Source organism: Papio anubis, chromosome 1, assembly GCF_008728515.1.
Source record: "Papio anubis isolate 15944 chromosome 1, Panubis1.0, whole genome shotgun sequence".
NCBI classification, from domain to species: Eukaryota; Metazoa; Chordata; class Mammalia; order Primates; family Cercopithecidae; genus Papio; species Papio anubis.
The window spans coordinates 72386558-72408745 of NC_044976.1; the positions used below are offsets into that span (position 1 = coordinate 72386558).

Sequence of the window (22188 nt, forward strand, 5' to 3'; positions counted from 1 at the left end):
TGACTTATATCCAAACATATCACACAATCAAGCTTACTTTCTTTGATGATGCCTCTCAAAGCTCACATAAATAGGTGACAAATCCTCCTATAGCTATACAGAGAAGACTTCTGCCTCCACTACTACACACTTACCTTTATTAAATGTTTACTTTGTGTAAAGTAATCTCCAAAATATATGTATTATTTCCAAACACAGAACAGAAAACTGGGGTAACACATTAGCTAACTTGCTGTAAACCTAGGTCATGCTTTCTACAACCCCACAGTATGTCCCTTTGTTCTTTTTGGAGAATAAATAGACATGCCAATATGACTTGCTTATTAGTTATCCTCTAATTATCAGAAACGTGAGAGCTTGTGCCATGGATTTAAAAAGACAGCTATTATTTTATAGAAAATTAGAAAACTTCTATCATCATTTGTTAGCAGCCCAGCATAGAAGCACAACTATGTAACCACTGTTGTAAAATATGTGATTTTTGGAAATTTACCATAGACATAAAATTAGGGAATTTTTAAAGCAACAGTGTTTTAAAAACTTATGTATATAACCAAGAATATTAAAGAGAAATTTTGAATAGTATTAGCTACATCGTATTTAGTGAACAATGTCATAATTATGGTGAGACACCTATCTTTCTAAATATATGAAATCACTATTGAAAATGGTTGCAAATTTTACAAAGGATTTTTAGGTCTTTTTTAACAGTTTATTTTTCAAATTTTCTACCATTGGTATGTATTAAACAGACTTATGGTTAATATATACTATTTCTGTATATTTTATGATTCAAATATATAATTATATGGGTTCTCTCTTGCTTCTCTCCTCTCTTTTTTCCCTGTCTTCATATATATACCAAACAGGGCAAAGCCATCACAAGTAAATATACAAAAATCTTACAGTCTTCAAGGAAGGTAATAAGAATGTTTCATTTACTTTTCATAGTTCATATTTTCTGAATTTTTATAACAGCATAAATTACTGACAAAATAGTGAAACGGTATTTTAAAAAAGAAATTCAGAAATTATTTTAACAAAATAAGCAGGAAATATAATTAAATATATAAAAGCTGGTAATAAAAGCAATCAACGTACACAGTGTCTTAATAAAAGTCAGCAGTTGGAGTAGAAATTACTATTCTAAGGTTTCCAGAGACACCTAAATTAGCTTATGAATCGCTGTATTTAGAGAGAATATGAAATGGAATATCAGCAATGTCATTGCAAGATTGTCTACAATAAATAAAATCAGTTTTAATTGTTCCTTGGGCATCCGATCTAAGAAATTTTTCAGAGGTGCTAAGTAAAGTTTATTTAAGTTAAATTATGACCAATAAGAGAAACATTTTAACTAATCTTTATATGTTTTAGAATATTTATAAATCCATCTTGTGATGTAGAGTATTTCTTGCTTTAGAGTATTATTTCAAATTCCTTCAACTAAAAATAATGACTATAATTTAAGATGATCACAGGCCATGATCTGGCATTGATTCATTTTATCAGTCCATTGGGAATTTTAAAGTCTAAATTTGTTTTCACAATTGCTACTTTTGTTTTAGCATCTTGAAGTCTTTCACAGGCTTTTTCAAAGGCAATCATATCCATAACAAATTTTTCTTCACAATGTCTTTTATATATTTCTTGAGACCTAAGAGGAGAAAGAAAGGTAATAGAATGAGATACTTTTAAATCCTGAAACCATGGCAATCTATTAGACTGTTAATGATGATAACTAGATGTCTTCGAAATAGGCATATACAAGGGAGAAAGACAGAACTCCACTTATATATCTTGGTTATATCATTAAACAATATTCGTATTAGTCTAGTATTTATGAGATATCTATAAGCTATAATTAAAAATTCTCACAAACTACGACTTAGCTTTCCAAAGAGGTATCTAAATCACCCTATGTCATCACTTAAAATACATCTATTTAAGCCTCACTAAACCCAAGCTACTTCTTCAACTCTGTTATATGGACTGAATGCATTCCACCAAATTCATATGTCAAAGTCCTAACTCCCAGTGTCTTTGACTGTGACTATTTGAGGATAAGGCCTTTAAGAAGTAGTTAAGGCTAAATGACATTATATGGGTAGGTCCTAATCCAATATAATTAGTGTACTTATAAGAAGAGGAAGGAACAGCAGAGATGTGAGTGTACAGAAGAAAGGCCATGGGGGACACAGGGAAAAGGTGGCCATCTACAAGTCAAGGAGAGAGGGCTCAGCAGAAACCACACCTGCTGACACTTTATTCTTGGACTTCCAGTTTCCAGAACTGGGAGAAAATAAATTTCTGTTTAAGCAACGCAACCTGTGATATTTTGTTATGGCAGTCCCAGTAGACTAATACTCTGCCAAACCTGGGAAATGTCACAGGTCTTAGGAGATTTCATTCATTCATCCTTATTTATTCAACAATTATGTATTGTGATGCATGGCACTAAACTTAGGTGCTGGAAACATAAATATAACATGATGTAATTACGTGAAGCTTATAAAAAGTTAACAGGAATAAATGCATGTAAATATATAAAAGATATATGGTTTATCATGAAAACATTACGTAACAAGTCAGAGTGAGGAAAAACTTGAGTAAAAACTTGGTAAATATAAACTAGAGAGCAAGGAGGGGAAGACAAGAAAAGTTTAGAGTTAAAATAACCTTTGAACTAAATCTTGGAAGATGTGTGTTTTCCAGTCAGAAAGTGGAAGATAATTTTGTTCAAGTGATTTTTATAGCATGAACACAGTCAAAACAAAGGTAGAGAGGGTAGCACAGCTTGGAATGCTCCAAGAACTGACATCAATCTAATTGTCTGGCTCATACAGTCTGGGAAGCAAATTTAGGCCAGATCATAAAATACTTTATTTATGTGTAGGTATACTCAGAAATCTGAACTTGAGGAGAGAAAGAGAGCATTAAGTCTAAAAAGCCTGCAGCTTATTGATAGTGTGATTTTAGATAACTCATTCATGTTCTTTCTGTCTCATTTTCTTCATTGTTAAGGAGATAATCTAACACATAGGGTTAGTAAAGGACTAAGTGACTTGATACATTAAAAATTCTTAGGTGAATGCCTAACATTAAATAATTCATTTCACTGGATGGATAATAATGGTGTTCAACAGAAAGACATGTAGGTAGAGCAACAAGATGGGAAGATTAGAGTTCTGACTGGAAATGGTTAGTGTTAAGAGTCTAGTTATTCATGTGGTGATGCCCAGTGTGTTGAATACAGAGAAGTGATAGCTTATAGTTAAGAGTACAGGTAGTAAAGCCATTCTGCTTGGCTCTGGAATGTATTGTTGGTGTGATTTTAGATAGGTTATTTAAGTTCTCTCTGTATCATTTATTTTTTTTCATCTTTATAAAGAGGACATTTCAACTCATAGGGTTTAGGAGGAAGTAAATAAACCAACAGTTTTAAAATCCTTAAAGGAGTGCCTGGCATTTAATAATCATTTTAGTAGTAGCTAAAAGTTAGCTACTAGTACTATAAGCCTAGAGATCAGGAGAGTAGTCATGTCTGGACAAGTAGCAGAGTAGAAATCATGGTAAAGGGATCTTGCACATGTAATTAAGGGTACTAATTAAGTCAAGAAATGTACTAAAATAGCCCTCCTACAGATAAATTATAAGCTGTGAAGAAAATGTAAGTAAAAGAACTATTTAAAAGACTTAAAAAAAGAGAAATATGAAATAATCAATTATATTATTATATCCATGTATACCAGTGTCAAACAATTCGAAAATAAAATCAAGAAAGTGATTCTACTTACATTGTGACCAGAAAAACATAAAATATTTAGACATAAATGTAATAAAAGATAGGCAAGGCCTATACCTAAAAATAATAAAATTTTGTTGAAAGAAATTTAAAAAGACCTAAATTAATGGAGAGTTATATCATCTCAAAGATTAGAAGATAATATTATTATGATGTCAATTTTTCTTAAATAGATCTATGGATTAATAAAATTACAATTAATAATGCCAAGAGCCTCTATGATAGAAATTAGAAATTAACATTTACGTTTGTTTTAAATATATATTAATTTAATTCCAATTTATTTTAAATGTGTTAAATTTAAATGTTTTGAATTTCTTTAAATTTAAATTTATATGAAAATGCAAAGGTCCTAGGACAACCAATGTAATCTTGAGAAAACAGAGCAAAGTTGGAATCTCTATTTTCCATCCCGCTGAACAATTTACCCATAAATGTATTGGCTTACGACAACCACCTTATAATAGCTCATCATTTCGTCAGGTCAGAAGTCCAGGGATATTGTGGCTAGTTGGGTTTTCTGCTTAGGTCTCACAAGGCTGAAATCAAGGTGTCAGCCAGAGCAGTGGTTCTCATTCAGGTCTTGGGGTCCTCATCCAGGATGAGTGGTTGTCAGAATTCATTTTATTATCACTCTTTCCCTGTGCTTCCCTCTATTTTTAAGTCAGCAATATCATGTAAAACCGTTCTCATACTTTGTATCTTATGTTCTGTCTTGTCTCTGTATTTGGAAGTCTCATGTGATACACTGGGCCCATCTGGATAATCCAGAATAATCTCCTTATGTTAAGGTTAATTAAGCAATATCCTTAATTACATATGTAAAGTCCCTTTACCAACACATTCTCAGGTGTGCTATCTCATCATATTCATAGTCCTGAGAACCACGCAGGGCATGATATCTATCTTCTTGGTAGCCATAATTCTGACTAGCACAGCAGACTTACATTACTTGATTTTAAAGATTATAAGAATTATAAGAGGAGAGATTATTAACTTTTAATAGGAAAATGAAACCTAATCATGAGACAACAGAAAAGGAAACTGCGGTAAGTATAAAATATATAGAATTTTATAAATATGGATATAGGAAGTTGAATGAATTAAAGCTTGAAGTCCTAAAATTTCTCTGGGAAATAGATAAAGTATATTGTTGAGAAGGAGAGGCCATAAGTGGTGTTTGAATAGAAAGCTGTACTGTTGGTGAAGATTTTAAATGGCTCTTGTAGGTAATAGAAAGAGTAAGCAACTGTGGGAGCAGCTCAAGTTGGAGACCATAAAATTAATATTGGCGTAAATCTATGGGGCATTGATTTCTTCTAGACATTTATATCTGAATACAGGAAATGAAGATAGATAGTTGAACTGTTCCAAGGTAAGGGTTGTAAGGAACATTTTAGCATAATCGAAGCAATGAAATGAAATAACTTTAGAGATACTTGAGAGAATGAACAAAACAACAATTGAATTAAAGAACCCCAGAGCCTACACTAGAAATGAAAATAAAAGTGTATAAAGGAGGTTATTTGAAGGACGGGTGTCACCATATATTTGAAGGATATATGTGGTGGAAGTTAAAGAAGAAAGGAGTTGAAAAGATAAATTTTAGTTATAAATAAATATATAGGAGTTGAAGATTTAAGAAGTGGGGCAGTTCCAAGTGATAAGAGGGTCTTTATATGTGTCTATGGAAATCAGTTTATTAACGTCAGGTAGGATAAAGATTGACAGCGTCCAAAAATGCCGATATTAGGTAATTGGGAGGGTTTTCTTATGAATTTGGAAGTTAACAATGATTATGGCAGAAATTGGATGGAGAGAAAAAGCTTCATAAATCAAAAATGATGTAAAGACCACAGTAAATTATGACGGTAGTATGGGAGATCAATTGATGACCAAATAAGGACAAGTTGAAGATGATGTAATTGGATAATCACTTTATTTTGTAGCTCTTCCATGCTAAGTGATACCCTACTTCAAAATGGACACCCTGCTGTCCTAGCTTGAACAGTATCATCATTTTCTCAGAGTATAGACATGAATATCTTAGAAAATCCATGACTAGCTTTTATCTGATACATAGATTCTTCCATTTCAAAGTCTATCTTTAATTAACGCTTAAATACTCCTGTGGGTATTTTATTAACTTTCTAAATCAGAGCTTTATGGTTCCCCTTTTTTTCTTTTACTCTTTCTCATTCCACAAAGCAGGATTAGGGAGCTACATTTTCAGTAATGACTTCACTAGTTATTGAAATTTATCAGAATGCTTTTAGGTCAAGAGAATAAAGAATCATCAGCCAAAACAATATCAGAACTGAAAAATTTCAGAAGTCTCCAGTTAGATTTCACTTTTTGATCACAGCTTCTTTCTGTATATTTATACCTAATCTTTATTTGAAAATATTTAGAGTTAGACTCAAAGATGCCTGTTGGGACATACTACTCACAAACATTGCCGTATTCATATGTGCTCTACAGGTTAATGCTTTTGCAGTAGCTTAGGAGAGAAGATAATTCAGTTAACATACATTAGGATGCTTGTTTGAGTCTGTATTCTTTAAAAATTAATTATGGCCAGACATTCAATTTACTGTGAAAAAACTAAGCTGATTAAACTAGATTGATTTGCACTAGATTTGTATTTCAATACATCACACTAGCCTTCATTTCTTTTCCAAATACTTTTTTATTATACTAATAAATACTTATTTTAGTCATAAAGAAACATTTCCAAAGCACACACAGACACACACACACACACCACACAAAGTGTACATTAAAGAAAATGATTTTAAATTTGGAGGGGGAAATACATAATATTTTTCATACGTAATAAAGTATTACATAAAACACATCAGTAAATAGCTTAAATTGCTTATAAGTAGGAAAAGGCAAATGCTTTTTCTTATTTGAAACTCCTTTCCAGCACAGCCTTTTAAAAATGATGCTATTTAAAAATTTAAATAAAATAAGCAGTTCTGAAGATCTCTAAGTGTTTCTATACAAGCCTTAAAGACGTATATACATAATTTGGCCATTTGAAATACCACTAGGATAAAACTGTGGCTGATCAACTTCAATCTAATATCAGAAAAAAAAAAGTGTGAAAAACTTTGAAAAGGTAAAATAAAATTACTAGGAGTCCTGGCTAGTACACTCTTTAGAACTATCTGTGCCTTTCAATCTCCTTGAACAATTTTACAACTCTAAGAAAAACTATGAGCAATCCAAATGATTCTTGTTTATAGAGATATAAACAATTGTGTTCAGCTAAGTTACGTTTGATTATTGCCCAGTGAATATTGACTAGTTTTGCACCTATCTGTGAATTTAGTTTAGCATTTTTGATTGCCAGTATCGATACAGACATAGGAGTAGATATAAATAAAGACATAGATATAAAATAGATACATATATAGAGAAATGCTCTTTGAATTCTTGTAACTGATTTATTCTTTAATGAGTTAAATGATATCTTCGGCATGTGCTCATTTTATATTTATAAAGGGCATGGTTTTATGTTCTTAAAAATGTTCCTTGGCAATTAATAAAATTTAAATTTACTAACTGTAGGTTAAAATATTTTGTCAACAAAGCTCCTACTTTACCAAATTTGGTTTAAAATTTTAAAACTTTCACCATAAAACAATTTCTAATTTTTGCAATTGTTTGAGAAAACTTTGTCCAAAGTGTGTCCTAAGAATTATTTTCTGAGATAGTTCTTGAAAGGGAAGTTTTATGGTAAAATACATGTACAAAATGCAATATATCTTTCTGGTAGGAATCCTAATGGTTTTTACTGCACATCTGTCTACTAAGACTTAGAGGCTTTTTTAAATCAAGTTGATGTTTCTCAAGCAATCACACCTTCAACTATTCTTCATAAACCTTCTGCTATAGGTACAGGAATATTCACAATCTCCTTGATCTCCCCTAGCTTTACCTATTTTGAACTTTCCAACTTTGCTTATCCTCTTCTCCTTGCCTCACCTTTCTACTATAATGGTCTCCCTTCATCTCTCTGCTTTTCCAATTTGAATCAACAATTGTACTTCTCCCACTTCTATTTTTTATAACAATTGAAATGTATGCTTATGTTTGCCACTGGATGGTGAGTTCTTAGAGGATCAAGAATATCTTATTCATCTTTGTATGGCAGGGCAAGGGATAATTTAAGTGAAGTAACACTGTGGTTTAGTTAAGCCTTCTCTTTGAAGGTTTTGATTTTGCAGTAGCAAAAAATGCTGCCCTCAAATATGGCACATTGGCACACTATGTATTTTAAGCTGAAGGAAACTGAGAAACTTGTAGAAGCAGAAAGATTGCTCTGAACTCCTGCCTCCTCTCTTTTAAACACTGTGACAAGTGCCATGCTTTAAACCAGGAAGGAAGGAATATTACACAGAAAGGCCAAGAAGAATCTAAACAAACAGGCCATGCTTGGTACACCTCATCCTCAGTTCATTACCATTAGGTCATACCCCCTTTTTTTTTTTTTTGTTCCAATCATACTTCTACAAAATTGTCTATTCTTCATCAAACCTAGGCATAAAAATACTTTTCCCTGGGTCTTCATTTTAGAAAGCTTCTAGGTCACATAACATTTCGATGAAATAAATTTGTTACGCCTTTTTCTTGAAAATCTGTCTTTGTTATAGAAGTGTCGGCCATAAACCTATTTATGTACCTGAAATTTTAATTGTCTATTCGTAGTGTTTGTGTTATTGCTGATATTATTATGTAATTCTGTTAATCTCATTGCTTTTTGCTGTATTTCCCACCTCAATTTTCAGTTTCTTGGGCCAAATGATCTTTATGTGCCTACATCACCTGTAAGATAACTCTTCAAGAGCTAGAAATGAATTACTACTTGAATTATTTGAATTGAAGGTAAGTACTACTTAGTAGAAGCACCAATGATCACAGAGGGACAGAAAAAAAATGTGCAGGACAAATTTACTGCCATGAATTAAACACTTGTACTAAGAAGTTTACGTAGTCTAATGATTAGTGAAGCTACTTTCGTAACTTGGTTAATTAGATTTTTACTCTACGTTTAATATTATTCTGATTATTTATCTTCATTGTAAAAGCATTTAGAAAAAATATGCATTGCTTCTTATTCTAAATGACTTACGTATTAAGCACAAATACATAAAAAACACTCTTCTCAGTGGTTGTTATATGACTTAAATGAGTTTATATACAACCATTACTAATTGGAGTTCTCACCTATTTACCTCAACAAATATGTGTTGAATAGATTTATTAACTAGGTACTATACTGAGCACTGAAATAGAAAGATGGAGCGAATAATACAAAGACTTGATTATTTTCTTGAGGGGATGGGGCCAAAATGGCTGACTAGAAGCAGCAGTGATTGGAGGCTGTCATCGAAAAGAACCATAACCGCCTGTGAATCCTGCACAGGAAACTGAGGTATGCAGGTTCTTCATCAAAACTGACTAGCGCCAGGTGAGGTGGCTCACACCTGTAATCCCAGCAATTTGGGAGGCTGAAGGGGGCGGATCACCTGAGGTCAGGAGTTTGACACCACTGGTAAACATGGTGAAACCCTGTCTCTACTAAAAATACAAAAAAGATTTGGGTGTGATGGTGGACACCTGTAATCCCACCTACTCAGGAGGCTGAGGCAGGAGAATCATTTGGGAGGCAGAGGTTGCAGTGAGCCAAGATCGTGCCGTTGCACTCCAGCTTGCACAACAAGAGTGAAACTCTGTCTCAAAAAAAAAAAAAAAAAAAAAAAAAAAAAAAGAACTGACTAGGCAGCTGGTGTGACCCATGGAGAGGAAGGAAGAACAGTGTGGTGTGGTGGCCCACCTAAGAGCCACACGGGGCAGGGGTGCCCGCACGCCCCAGGTAAGGGAGGTGGTGAGTGTGCTACCCAGCCTAGTAAACTGTGCTTTTTCCATGGAACTGTTCAACCCAGGCACTGGAGGATCCCACTTGTGAACCCATGCCAATCTGCAGCAGAACCCGTGCAGATTCTCAACAGTCACTCAACTAGAATCTGCTTAAGTCTCCCATGGAAGCGGCAACCAGCACCACAGCTTCTGCTGCCTACTGTCTAAGCTGCCTGAGGTCCTTAGGGGAGAGGCACTAGCCAACACTGGGACTGATAGCTGCCTAACACATTTAGCTCCCAGGGCGGGTGTAAGGCAGCTCTATAGCTCCAGGATATGCTTTTCCCCTGATGGAGCCAGGGAGGCTGGATGGCTTGGTCCCAAGAAGTATTCCCCACAGCCCAACACACCAGCTGTGGCAGACTGCAGCCAGAATGCCTCTTCAGGCCTGACCCATCCCTTCTCACTGGGTGGGGCCTCCCTGCAGGAACTCCAACAACTCCAGTCAGGGGCTCAGGGACAGAAGTCTGATCTCCCTGGGCCCAAGCCCCTAGGGAGAGGGGTTGCCACAGTCTCTGCAGACCAGCAGACTTGGCCTTTCCTCTTGCTAGTTCTGAGGAATCTGGGCAGCCTAGACAAATGGGTTTCCCCCCAGCAAAACACATTTTTCACCAATGGATGGTCAAAGTGCTTTGTTAAACAGGTCCTGCTCCCTGTGCCACCCAACTGGGTGAGACTCTCAAACAGGGATTGTCAGACACTGTATACAGGAGCATTCCCACTGACATCAGGTAGGTGCCTCTTGAGGTCAGAGATCCCAGAAGAAGCAGGCACCCATTTTTGCTGTTCTCCAACCTCCTCAAGTGACATCTCCAGGCGCAGGAGTGAACCAGATGAATAGGGCTTGAAGCGAACCTCCGGCAAACCTCAGCAGCCCTACAGAAGAGGGACCTGACCATTGAAATAAAACAATCAAACAGAAAACAACAACAGCATCAGCAAAAAAGAAGTCCCAACAAAACCCCCATCCAAGGGTCAGCAGCCTCAAACATCAAAACTAGACATACTCATGAAGATAAGAAAGAATCAGTGAAAAAATGCTGAAAACCCAAAAGGTCAGAGTTCCTCCTCTCCTGCAAATGATCACAATGCCTCTCCAGCAAGAGTGCAGAACTGGGCAGAGGATGAGATGGACAGATTGACAGAAGTAGGCTTCAGAAGGTGGGTAATAATAAACGCCACTAAGCTAAAGAAGCATGTGCTAAGGTTCTTAACAAAGAAGCTAAGAACCTTGATAAAAGGTTAGAGAAGGTAATAACTAGAATAACCAGTTTAGAGAGGAACATAAATGACCTGATGGAGCTAAAAACATAGCACGATGGACATTTGGGTTGATTCCAAGTCTTTGCTATTGTGAATAGTGCTGCAATAAACATACCTGTGCATGTGTCTTTATAGCAGCATGATTTATAATCCTTTGGGTATATACCCAGTAATGGGATGGCTGGGTCATATGGTACTTCTAATTCTAGATCCTTGAGGAATCGCCATACTGTTTTCCATAATGGTTGAACTAGTTTACAATCCCACCAACAGTGTAAAAGTGTTCCTATTTCTCCACATCCTCTCCAGCACCTGTTGTTTCCTGACTTTTTAATGATTGCCATTCTAACTGGTGTGAGGTGGTATCTCATTGTACACCATGGAATACTATGCAGTCATAAAAAAGGATGAGTTTGTGTCCTTTGTAGGGACATGGATGCAGCTGGAAACCATCATTCTCAGCAAACTATCGCAAGAACAGAAAACCAAACACCGCATGTTCTCACTCATAGGTGGGAACTGAACAATGAGATCACTTGGACTCGGGAAGGGGAACATCACACACCGGGGCCTATCACGGGGAGGGGGGAGGAGGGAGGAGGAAGGGATTGCATTGGGAGTTATACCTGATGTAAATGACAAGTTGATGGGTGCCGACGAGTTGATGGGTGCAGCACACCAACATGGCACAAATATACATATGTAACAAACCTGCACGTTATGCACATGTACCCTAGAACTTAAAGTATAATAAAAAAAAAAACCATAGCACGAGAACTTAGTGAAGCACACACAAGTATCAACAGGTGAATCGACTAAGTAGAACAAAGGATATCAGAGTTTGAAGACTACCTTGCTGAAATAAATCATGAAGACAAGATTAAACAGAATGAAAAGGAATGAACAAAATCTCTGAGAAATATGGGACTAAGTAAAAACAAAAAACAAAAAGCAAAAAACAAACCTATGACTGATTGGAGTACCTGAAGGAGATGGGGAGAAGGGAACCAAGCTGGAAAACACATGTCAGGATACTATCCAGGAGAACTTCCCCTACCTAGCAAGAAAAGCCAACATTCAAATTCAGGAAATACATAGAACACCACTAAGATATTCCATGAGAAGATCAACCCCAAGACACATAATCATCAGATTCTCCAAGTTTGAAATGAAGGAAAAACTGTTATGGTCACCAAGAGAGAAAGGCCAGGCCATCTACAAAGGGGAGCACATCAGACTAACAGCAGACCACTCAGCAGAAATCCTACAAGCCAGAAGAGAGTGCATGTCAATATTCATCATTCTAAAGGAAAAGAATTTTCAACCCCAGAATTTCATATTCAGCCAAACTAAGCTTCATAAGTGAAGGTAAAATAAAATCCTTTCCAGACAAGCAAATGCTGAGGGATTTCAGCACCACCAGGCCTGCCTTGCAAGAGCTCCTGAAGGAAGCACTAAATATGGAAAGGAAAAACCAGTACCAGCCACTGCAAAAACACACCAAAATATAATGACCAATGACACTGTGAAGAAACTGTACCAACTAGTGTGCAAAATAACCAGATAGCATCATGATGACAGGATCAAATTCACACATAACAATGTTAATCTCAAATGTAAATGGGCTAAATGCCCCAATTAAGAGACACAGACTGGCAAATTGGATAAAGAGTCAAGACCCATTGGTGTGTTGTATTCAGGAGACCCATCTCAGGTGCAAAGACACACACAGGCTCAAAATAAAGGAATGAAGGTATATTCACCAAGCAAATGGAAAGCCAAAAAAAAAAAAAAAAAAAAAAGAAAAAAAGAAGCAAGGGTTGCAATCCTAGTCTCTGACGAAACAGACTTTAAACCAACAAAAATCAAAAGACAAAGAAGGGCATTACATAATGGTAAAGAGATCAATGCAACAAGAAGAGCTAACTCTCCTAAATATGTATGAACCCAATAAAGGAGCACCCAGATTCATAAAGCAAGTTCTTAGAGACCTACCAAGAGACATAGTCTCCCACACAATAATAGTGGGAGACTTTAATACCCTAATGTCAATATTAGACTGATTAATGAGACTTAAAATTAACAAGGATTTGAACTTGAACACAGCTCTGGATCAAGTGGACCTAATAGACATCTACAGAACACTCTATACCAAATCAACAGAATATACATTCCTCTCAGTGCCACATTGCACTTATTCTAAAACTGACCACATAATTGGAAGTGATACCATCCTGAGCAAACGCAAATGAACTGAAATCATAACGAACAGTCTCTCACACCACAGTGCAATCAAATCAGAGTGCAGGATTAAGAAACTCACTCAAATCCGCACAATTACATGGAAATTGAACAACATGCTCCTGAATGACTCCTGAGTAAATAATGAAATTAAAGCAGAAATGAATAAGTTATTTGAAACCAGCGAGAATAAAGAGAAAACATACCTGAATCTCTGTGACACAGTGGAAGCAGTATTAAGAGGGAAATTTATAGCACTAAATACCTACATCAGAAAGCTGGAGAAAGATCACAAAATGACACCCTAACATCAGAATTAAAAGAGCTAGAGGCCGGATGTGGTGGCTCATGCCTGTAATCCCAGCACTTTGGGAGGCCAAGGTGGGTGGATCACTTGAGGTCAGGAGTTCAAAACCAGCCGGAATTAGATGGTGAAACCTCATCTCTACTAAAAATACAAAAAATTAGCCAGGCATGGTGGTGCAAGCCTATAATCCCAGCTACTTGGGAGGCTGAGGCAGGAGAATTGCTTGAACCTGGGAGGCAGAGGTTGCAGTGAGTCAAGATCATGCCATTGTACTCCAGCCTGGGCTATGAGAGTGAAAATTCATTTCATAAAAAAGGGTGGGGGGGAGCAGAGAAGCAAGAGCAAACAAATCCAAAAGCTACTAGAAGACAAGAAATAACTCAGATCAGCACAGAACTGAAGGAGACAAAGACATGAAAAACCCTCCAAAAAATCTAGGAATCCACGAGCTGTTTTTTTGAAAAAATTAACAAAATAGATAGATCATTAGCTAGACTAATAAAGAAGAAAAGAGAGAAGAATCAAATAGACACAACAAAAAATGATAAAGGGAATATCACCACTGATCCCACAGAAATACAAACTATAATAAGAGAATACTATAAACAACTTTACAAAATAAATGAGAAAATCTAGAAGAAATGGAAAAATTCCTGGACACATATACCTCACAAGACAACCAGGAAGAAGCTGAAATCCTGAATAGACCAATAACAAGTTCTGAAATTGAGGCAGTAATTAATAGCCTACCAACCAAAAAAAAAGGACAGGACCAGACAGATTCACAACACAATTCCACCAGAGGTACAAAAAGGAGCTGGTATTATTCATTCTGAAAGTATTCCAAACAATAGAAAAAGAGGGAATCCTCCCTAACTCATTTTATGAGGCAAGCATCATCCTGATACCAAAACCTGGCAGAGATGCAACAAAAAAAAGAAAATTTCAGGCCAATATCCCTGATGAACATCAATGTGAAAATCCTCAATAAAATATTGGCAAACTGAAGCCAGCAGCACATCAAAATCCTTGTCCACAATGATCAAGTTGGCTTCATCTTTGGGATGCAAGGCTGGTTCAACATATGCAAATCAATAAATGTAATCCATCACATAAACAGAACCAATGACAAAAGCCACATGATTATCCCAATAGATGCAGAGAAGGCCTTCAATAAAATTCAACATCCATTCATGTTAAAAACTCAATAAAATTAGGTATTGATGGAACATGTCTCAAAATAGTAAGAGCTATTTATGACAAACCCATGACCAATATCAAACTGAATGGGCAAAAGCTGAAAGCATTCCTTTGAACATGGGCACAAGACAAGGATGCCCTCTCTCACCACTCCTATTCAACATGGTATTGGAAATTCTGGCCAGGGCAGTCAGGCAAGAGGAAGAAATAAAACGTATTCAGATAGGAAGAGAGGAAGTCAAATTGTGTCTGTTTGCAGATGACGTGATTCTATCTTTAGAAAACCCAATTGTCTCAGCCCACAAACTCCTTAAGCTGATAAGCAACTTCAGCAAAGTCTCAGGATACAAAATCAATGTGCAAAAGTCACAAGCACTCCTATACACCAACAACAGACAAGCAGAGAGCCAAATCATGAATGAACTCCCATTCACAATTGTTACAAAGAGAATAAAATATCTAGGAATACAGCTAACAAAGGATGTGAAGGACCTCTTCAAGGAGAACTACAAACTACTGCTCAAGGAAATAAGAGAGGACACAAACAAATGGAAAAACATTCCATCCTCATGGATAGGAAGACTCAAGATCATGAAAATAGCCATACTGCCCAAAGTTATTTATAGATTCAATACTTTTCCATCAAACTACCATTGACATTCTTCACAGAATTAGAAAAAAACTACTTTAAATTTCATATGGAACCAAAAAAGAGCCCATACAGCCAAGACAAACCTAAGCAAAAAGAACAAACCTAGAGGCACAACGCTACCTGACTTCAAACTATACTACAAGGCTACAGTAATTAAAACAGCAGGGTACTAGTAACAAAACAGATATGTAGACCAATGGAACAGAATAGAGATCTCAAAAATAACACCACACATCTACAACCATCTGATCTTCAACAAACCTGACAAAAACAAGCAATGGGGAAAGGATTCCCTATTCAATAAATAGTGCTGGGAAAACTGGCTAGCCATATGCAGAAAACTAAAACTGGACCCCTTCCTTATGTCTGATACAAAAATTAACTCAAGATGGATTAAAGACCGAAATGTAAAACTCAAAAACATAAACACCATAGAAGAAAACCTAGGCAATACCATTCAGGATATGGGCATGGGCGAAGACTTTGTAACTAAAACACCAAAAGTAATGACAACAAAAGCCAACATTGACAAATGGGATCTAATTAAGCTAAGGAGCTTCTGTACAGCAAAATAAACTATCATCAGGAAGAATAGCCAATCTAGAGAAGGGGAGAAAATTTTTGCAATCTATCCATATGACAAAGGGCTAATATCCAGAATCTACAAAGAATGTAAAAAAAATTTACAAGAAAAAGAAAAATCAAAAAGTGGGCAAAAGATATGAACAGACACTTCCAAAAGAACACATTTATGTGGCCAACAAACATATGAAAAAAGCTCAACAACACTGATCATTATAGAAATGCAAATCAAATCCACAATGAGATAGCATCTCACACCAGTCAGAATGGCGATTGCTAAAAAAGTCAAACAACAATAGATGCTGGTGAGGCTGTGGAGAAATAGGAATGCTTTTACACTGTTGATAGGAATGTAAATTAATTCAACCATTGTGGAAGACAGAGTGGTGATTCTTCAAGTATCTGGACCCAGAAATACCATTTAACCTAGCAATCCCATTACTAGGTATATACCCAAAGGAATAGAGATCATTCTACTATAAAAACACATGCACACGTATATTTATTGCAGCACTATTTACAATAGCAAAGCCATGGAACCAACCCAAATGACCATCAGTGATAGACTGGATTAAGAAAATGTGGTATATATATGCCATGGAATACTATGCAGTCATAAAAAGGAATGAGATCATGTCCTTTTCAGGGACATGGATGAAGCTGGAAGTCATCAACCTCGGCAAACTAACATAGGAAAAGAAGATCAAATACTGCATGTTCTCACTCATAAGTGGGAATTGAACAACAAGAAAACATGTCCATAGGGAGGGAAATAGCACACACTGGAGCTGTTGGGGGATTGGGGGTGAGGGAGGAGAGGATATTAAGACAAATAGCTAATGCATGCAGGGATTAAAACCTAGATGACGGGTTGATAGGTGCAGCAAACCACCATGGCACACGTGTACCTATATAACAAACTTATGCATTCTACTCTTATATCCAGGAATTTAAAGTAAAATAAATAAAGAATTAAAAAAAAAAAAAAAAGACTTCACAACCCAACCATGCAACCATGATAAAAGCTCTCTGGTTATAACTGGTAACATTGAGATTCCAATAAAGTATATAAAATCACCACAAAATTAAAGAGACTAATTCAGACTGGAGGAGCAGTTGATAAGACATTAAAAGTGAAAATGCCATTGAGTTAGTTGCTAAAAGATGGGTAATAAAAGGATAAATTTTACCAGTGGATGTGCAGTTCATGCATTCCATGATGAGGGCAAGTAGGTACGAAACAAGGTCACACACAGTCAAGAATCAGACACTTGTGAGGCACTTCCCTGGAGAAAAGAGTGTCTTTTTCTTCACATGTAGGCACTACCTTCTCAGCAATTAGAATACAGCAAAGCATTCTGATTTGCACAATAACATAGACGCTTTTGTTGCATAATAATATCTAGACAATGTTAACATTGTGAGCTTGTAGTGCTCTTGAGGAGTATATATTTGAGTAAAAAGGGGATAACATCAGTAAAGTCATAGGAATAAGAGAGTATAAAGTTGGATAGGGAGTAGAGAATAGTGTGTTTAGAGCAGAGTGCTGCTAGAGGGAGAAGGGAGGAAGTTATAGCAGAAAATTTAGCGTGAGATAAGTCTAGACTAGAAAGAACAGAGCACATTGTCTGAAATGCCATTTAGAGCAAATTCAGTTTTGTTTTGTGAACAACTACAAGCTATTAATATATTTAAATAGGAAGTGATATGATCAGAACTTTATTTTAAAGACAGTTGAGGTTTGTAGGCCAGAGAAAAGACTTGGGTTGAAGAAAAGATGAAGAATAGGAATGAAGATCTCGGGTGGAAGAATAATGTGAATTCGTAGAGAGATTATGAGAGCCTAAGTTAGAATAGGAGGAGTCGTATTGAAAAAGAAGGAACCTTTTGAGAATCCTTTTAGAAGTAAAGTGAGTAGAAAAACATTAGATATTGGCAATGAAGACTGTTGCAAAAGACTGAGGTTGATAGCACTGGTCAAGAGGCTGATGACGATGCCATCTGCGATAATAAGAACAACTTGTAACTAAGAGGTAGATAGGTTTTGTTGCACAGGTGGAGAGATGGGGAAAGACAGAGTTATTTTATTGCCTTATCTTTGGTAATATATTAGTACATTATTTGTTCTTTGTTTCAGTTTTTCAAAGTAGAATGTACTATGTTATAAACAAAATACTAATTATTAGATCTTAAAATTTAGTATGCAATATTCACATGGAATTGATTTAAATGCTTCTATTACACCTAAATTGTACCTACCTAACTTTCTTCATTTCTTTAAGTAAATTCTTTCCATATTTTTCTGCTTTTAGTTTTTGTTTAACAATCAGGCTTTTGTCTTTTAGGTCAGCCTCATTCTTCTTCAGTCTGTCAATTTTAAATAGTCCTCTGGTCAAAAGAGTGCGCTCATTATTTAAATTTTGAACTAATAAACGCTCTGCAGCCTTTTGGGATTTTTCTTTTAGAAACAGAGCTCTTCTCTCTCTAGCTTTTTCAAGGTAGTTGAATCTGTTTTGCCAAACTTGTCGTAAACCGTTCTGAATTATCTCTTTATTTTCTTCAATTAGTTTTTGTGTAGCATATTTTTTCTGATTCAAATGTTCATTAACAGTTACTCTAACTCTTTCACGAGCAACTTGTGCCATGGCTACAGCTCTTACTTTTTCTTTATGGCATTCCTGCTTCTTTTGTTCTGCGTAATATTTGTCAATATCACTAAATGTTTGGAGTTTCATACCAGCTCTTTGTGTTGCAAAAAACTCTTTCATACTCCTCTCCAATCGTATGTCTTTTTTAGTGATTTGCTTTGGATGAGTAGCAAAGATTGGCTGAGGATATGCAGGAAAAAAATCTCGTTTATTCTCTTTCAATACTGCAATATCCTTCAATGAAATGGAAGTACATATGGGTTGTTTGAAAACTGATATCCTAAAACTGGTATCCAATTTTTCATCCACAATTTCATCTTTAGACTCCTGACCTACATCAAACAAAAGACAAATATTATACATTATACCAGAGCTAAGCACATTTTATTTTCTGTTCAAATATATCAATAAAGTTGATAAGAACCTGTTATTTACTTTACTAAGAGGAATTTTTCCCAAGTATGTTTTCAACTTGTGATTTAATAGTAACTTTGGAAAAGAAAATTACTATTAAAACATTTTCACATAGAAATGCATGGAATCTAATTCTTATATTTTCTGTATTATCTTCCACAATTGCTTAACTTGCACTGACTCAATAGCAGCACCTTATCACATACTTAGTACTACTTAATGACACATATTTTTTTTTCATATAGTTTGCTAAAAGAAACAAAGTTTAAGCAAAGAACAATTCATGAACGGGGTAGCACCGAGAACCAGTGAAATTTTAGAAAACTCTGCTTAATAAATGAGCAGGGAGTATTTATAGATAGAAAATGGAAGAAATATAGAAATAGCTTGATTGGTTATGGTTCAATTTTGCCTTATTTGGACATAATCATATCAATTGGTGGCCTGTGATTGGCTGAAGCTTGGCTGCTGTGATTGGCTATGACTTAAGTTATCTTTTACAAAAATATACCCCTAAGTTAGGCTTTCAATTTGTTTACATACTAAGTTAGGTTGCAATTAATTCAGTATGCAAGAAATCAAGGAACAGAGGCAGCCTTAGGCCACATTTAACAAGTTATTATTATGTCATATTTGCAAGGGGCATTGTAATCCATTTTACCTTATCTTTCTTAACTCTGGTGGAAAATAATAGCAGCCATCAATTGTTTTTCGCTTTTTTGGACAGATAAAAATACTAAAACTCTTAACTTCCTTTGTTTTCCTTTGTGTGACCATGGGCTAAGTCCTTTTTAATAGAGTGTGAACACAATTGCTATGTGTCATTTCTTGTCCAAGCGATTGTTTTAAGAAACAATGTGCACCTTCTTTCCACTATGTAGAGATGAGAATGAAACCCCAAAGATGGTGGAACCATAAGATAGACACCGCTTGCCTGCCTGAATCACTTGTTGAAAAAACTACTCACGGACAAGAATCATCCAAGTTTGTCACTCATGGAGCCAGAAATCAAAAGTAGTTATGTTTTAATCAATATATATTTCTGGGTATATTTGTTACTATACTCAACCTAATTAATACAATAAATTGAACCACATTGCTGTTTGCATATTTACATTTTGACAAACCTATTAATAAATTCAGAATCAGGTGACGAATACAAGTATAAAAGTTATGCTTGTTAATTTAGGAGAAAAATATGTTTCCTGATTTCTTCCACTTATTAAAATTACATTCCTGCTAATTCTAGTCTACAAGGGTTTGAGCTTCCCTAGAAAATCACCTTGTCTTTATGTGTAAAAATGTCAAATATGATGCTGGTAGTTTTATGGAAGTTAAAGGAACTATGAAGAAGGGCAGGGCTTGTGGTCTAGACAGACAGTAGAAAATAATTGAATAGGCAAGATTTTCATGAAAGGCTACAGGAGTATCAACATTGGAAAAGTAAGCAAATTCTACAGCAGAGTAGGAAATCAAGTCTAGCAAGTAGAAAAGGCAGTCCATCAGAATAAAAAGCCAAAGTGTCCAGAAATAAACACTAAATGTGTGTGTCCAAAGCAAGACATGGGGGACCCAAAGAGTCAAAAGCCAGAGTCTCTCATTAGTTGGTTGAACATTGTCCCATTAACACTTTAAAAAGTCTCCTAATTTCCTTCTCTGTTTTCAGAATCTCTGTTTCAATAAATCACTCACTGCCATAATATTTATCTTTCTTAAATAGGGTTCTAACAACATTGTACCTTACACAGAACAAAGGAAGACAAAATCTTTATGGTTTTCCACCCATAGACCAAAGAATAGTTTCCACTTTTAGCCTAGGATTATATAATACCAGAAAAGAGTGACTTATTTTTTCCCAACACATGCATCATATCTTATCATCATTGAGCCGTTGTGTCTACTATTTTATGTTTTGTTCAGTATGCTGTTTTTCTTATCTATATCCGTTCATATTCTATGCATTCTTCCATGGCTTTCCACATGTCATATTTTCCTTATTGCTTAAAAAAATTGATATGTTTTAAATTATCACATATATTTTTCCTGATAGAATTACTCATACTACACTTACATTAAAGCTCTATGTAGTAGTTTTTAGCTATAGGATTGAACTTGATACAAACTTCTTAGGAGTAAGGATCTACTCCTTCGGTCTCTGGTGCCACATTCCTAGCCCCTAGCCTACTATTTTGCACAGTATGGTTTGTGAGGCAGCGTAGTTTAGATGTGTGTCTCCTCCAAATCTCATGTTAAAATGCAATCCCCAAAGTTGAATATTGGGCCTGGTGAGAGGTGTTTGGGTCATGGGGAAGATCCCTCATGAATGGCTAGGTGACCCCTCATGATAACAAGAGAGTTCCTGTTAATAGTAGTTCACATGAGAGCTAGTTGTTTAAAAAAGCTGGGCACCTCTGTCTTCATGTGATATGCCAGCTCCCACTTCACCTTCTGCCATAATATTAAGGGAAATTTACAGCACTAAATGCCCACAGGAGAAAGCAAAAAGATCTAAAATTGACACCCTAATATCACAATTAAAAGAACTAGAGAAGAAAGGGCAAACAAATTCAAAAGCTAGCAGAAGACAAGAAATAACTAAGATCAGAGAAGCAGACAGAGACACAAAACTCTTCAAAAAAATCAATGAATCCAGGACCGGTTTTTTTTTTTTTTTTTGAAAACATCAACAAAATAGATAGACCACTAGCCAGACTAATAAAGAAGAAAAAAGAGGAGAGTCAAATAGATGCAGTAAAAAATGATAAAGGGGTTATCACCACCAATTCCACAGAAATACAAACTATCATCAGAGAATACTATAAACACCTCTATGCAACTAAACTAGAAAATCTAGAAAAAATGGATAAATTTCTGGACACATACACTCTCCCAAGACTAAACCAGGAAGAATTTGAATCCCTGAATAGACCAATAACTAGTTCTGAAATTGAGGCAGTAATTAATAGCCCACCAACCAAAAAAAGTCCAAGACCAGACGGATTCACAGCCAAATTCTACCAGAGGTACAAAGAGGAGCTGGTACCATCCCTTCTGAAACTATTTCAAATAATAGAAAATAGGGAATCCTCCCTAACTCATTTTATGAGGCAAGCATCATCCTGATACCAAAACCTGGCAGAGACACAAC

General features: G+C 35.7%; 1 protein-coding gene across 1 annotated transcript in view; it reads right to left on the reverse strand.

Moving 5' to 3' along the window:
- Positions 1-697: 697 nt before the first annotated feature.
- Positions 698-22188, reverse strand: part of LRRIQ3 (leucine rich repeats and IQ motif containing 3) — a 168025-nt gene continuing 146534 nt past the window's right edge. The window contains exons 7-8 of the mRNA XM_003892066.5: positions 18238-18958; positions 698-1657 (exon numbers count right to left, since the gene is read on the reverse strand). Of these exons, the coding sequence (XP_003892115.2) occupies positions 1501-1657; positions 18238-18958 (878 nt within the window). The 3' untranslated portion in view covers positions 698-1500. The remainder of the gene's footprint in view (positions 1658-18237; positions 18959-22188) is intronic.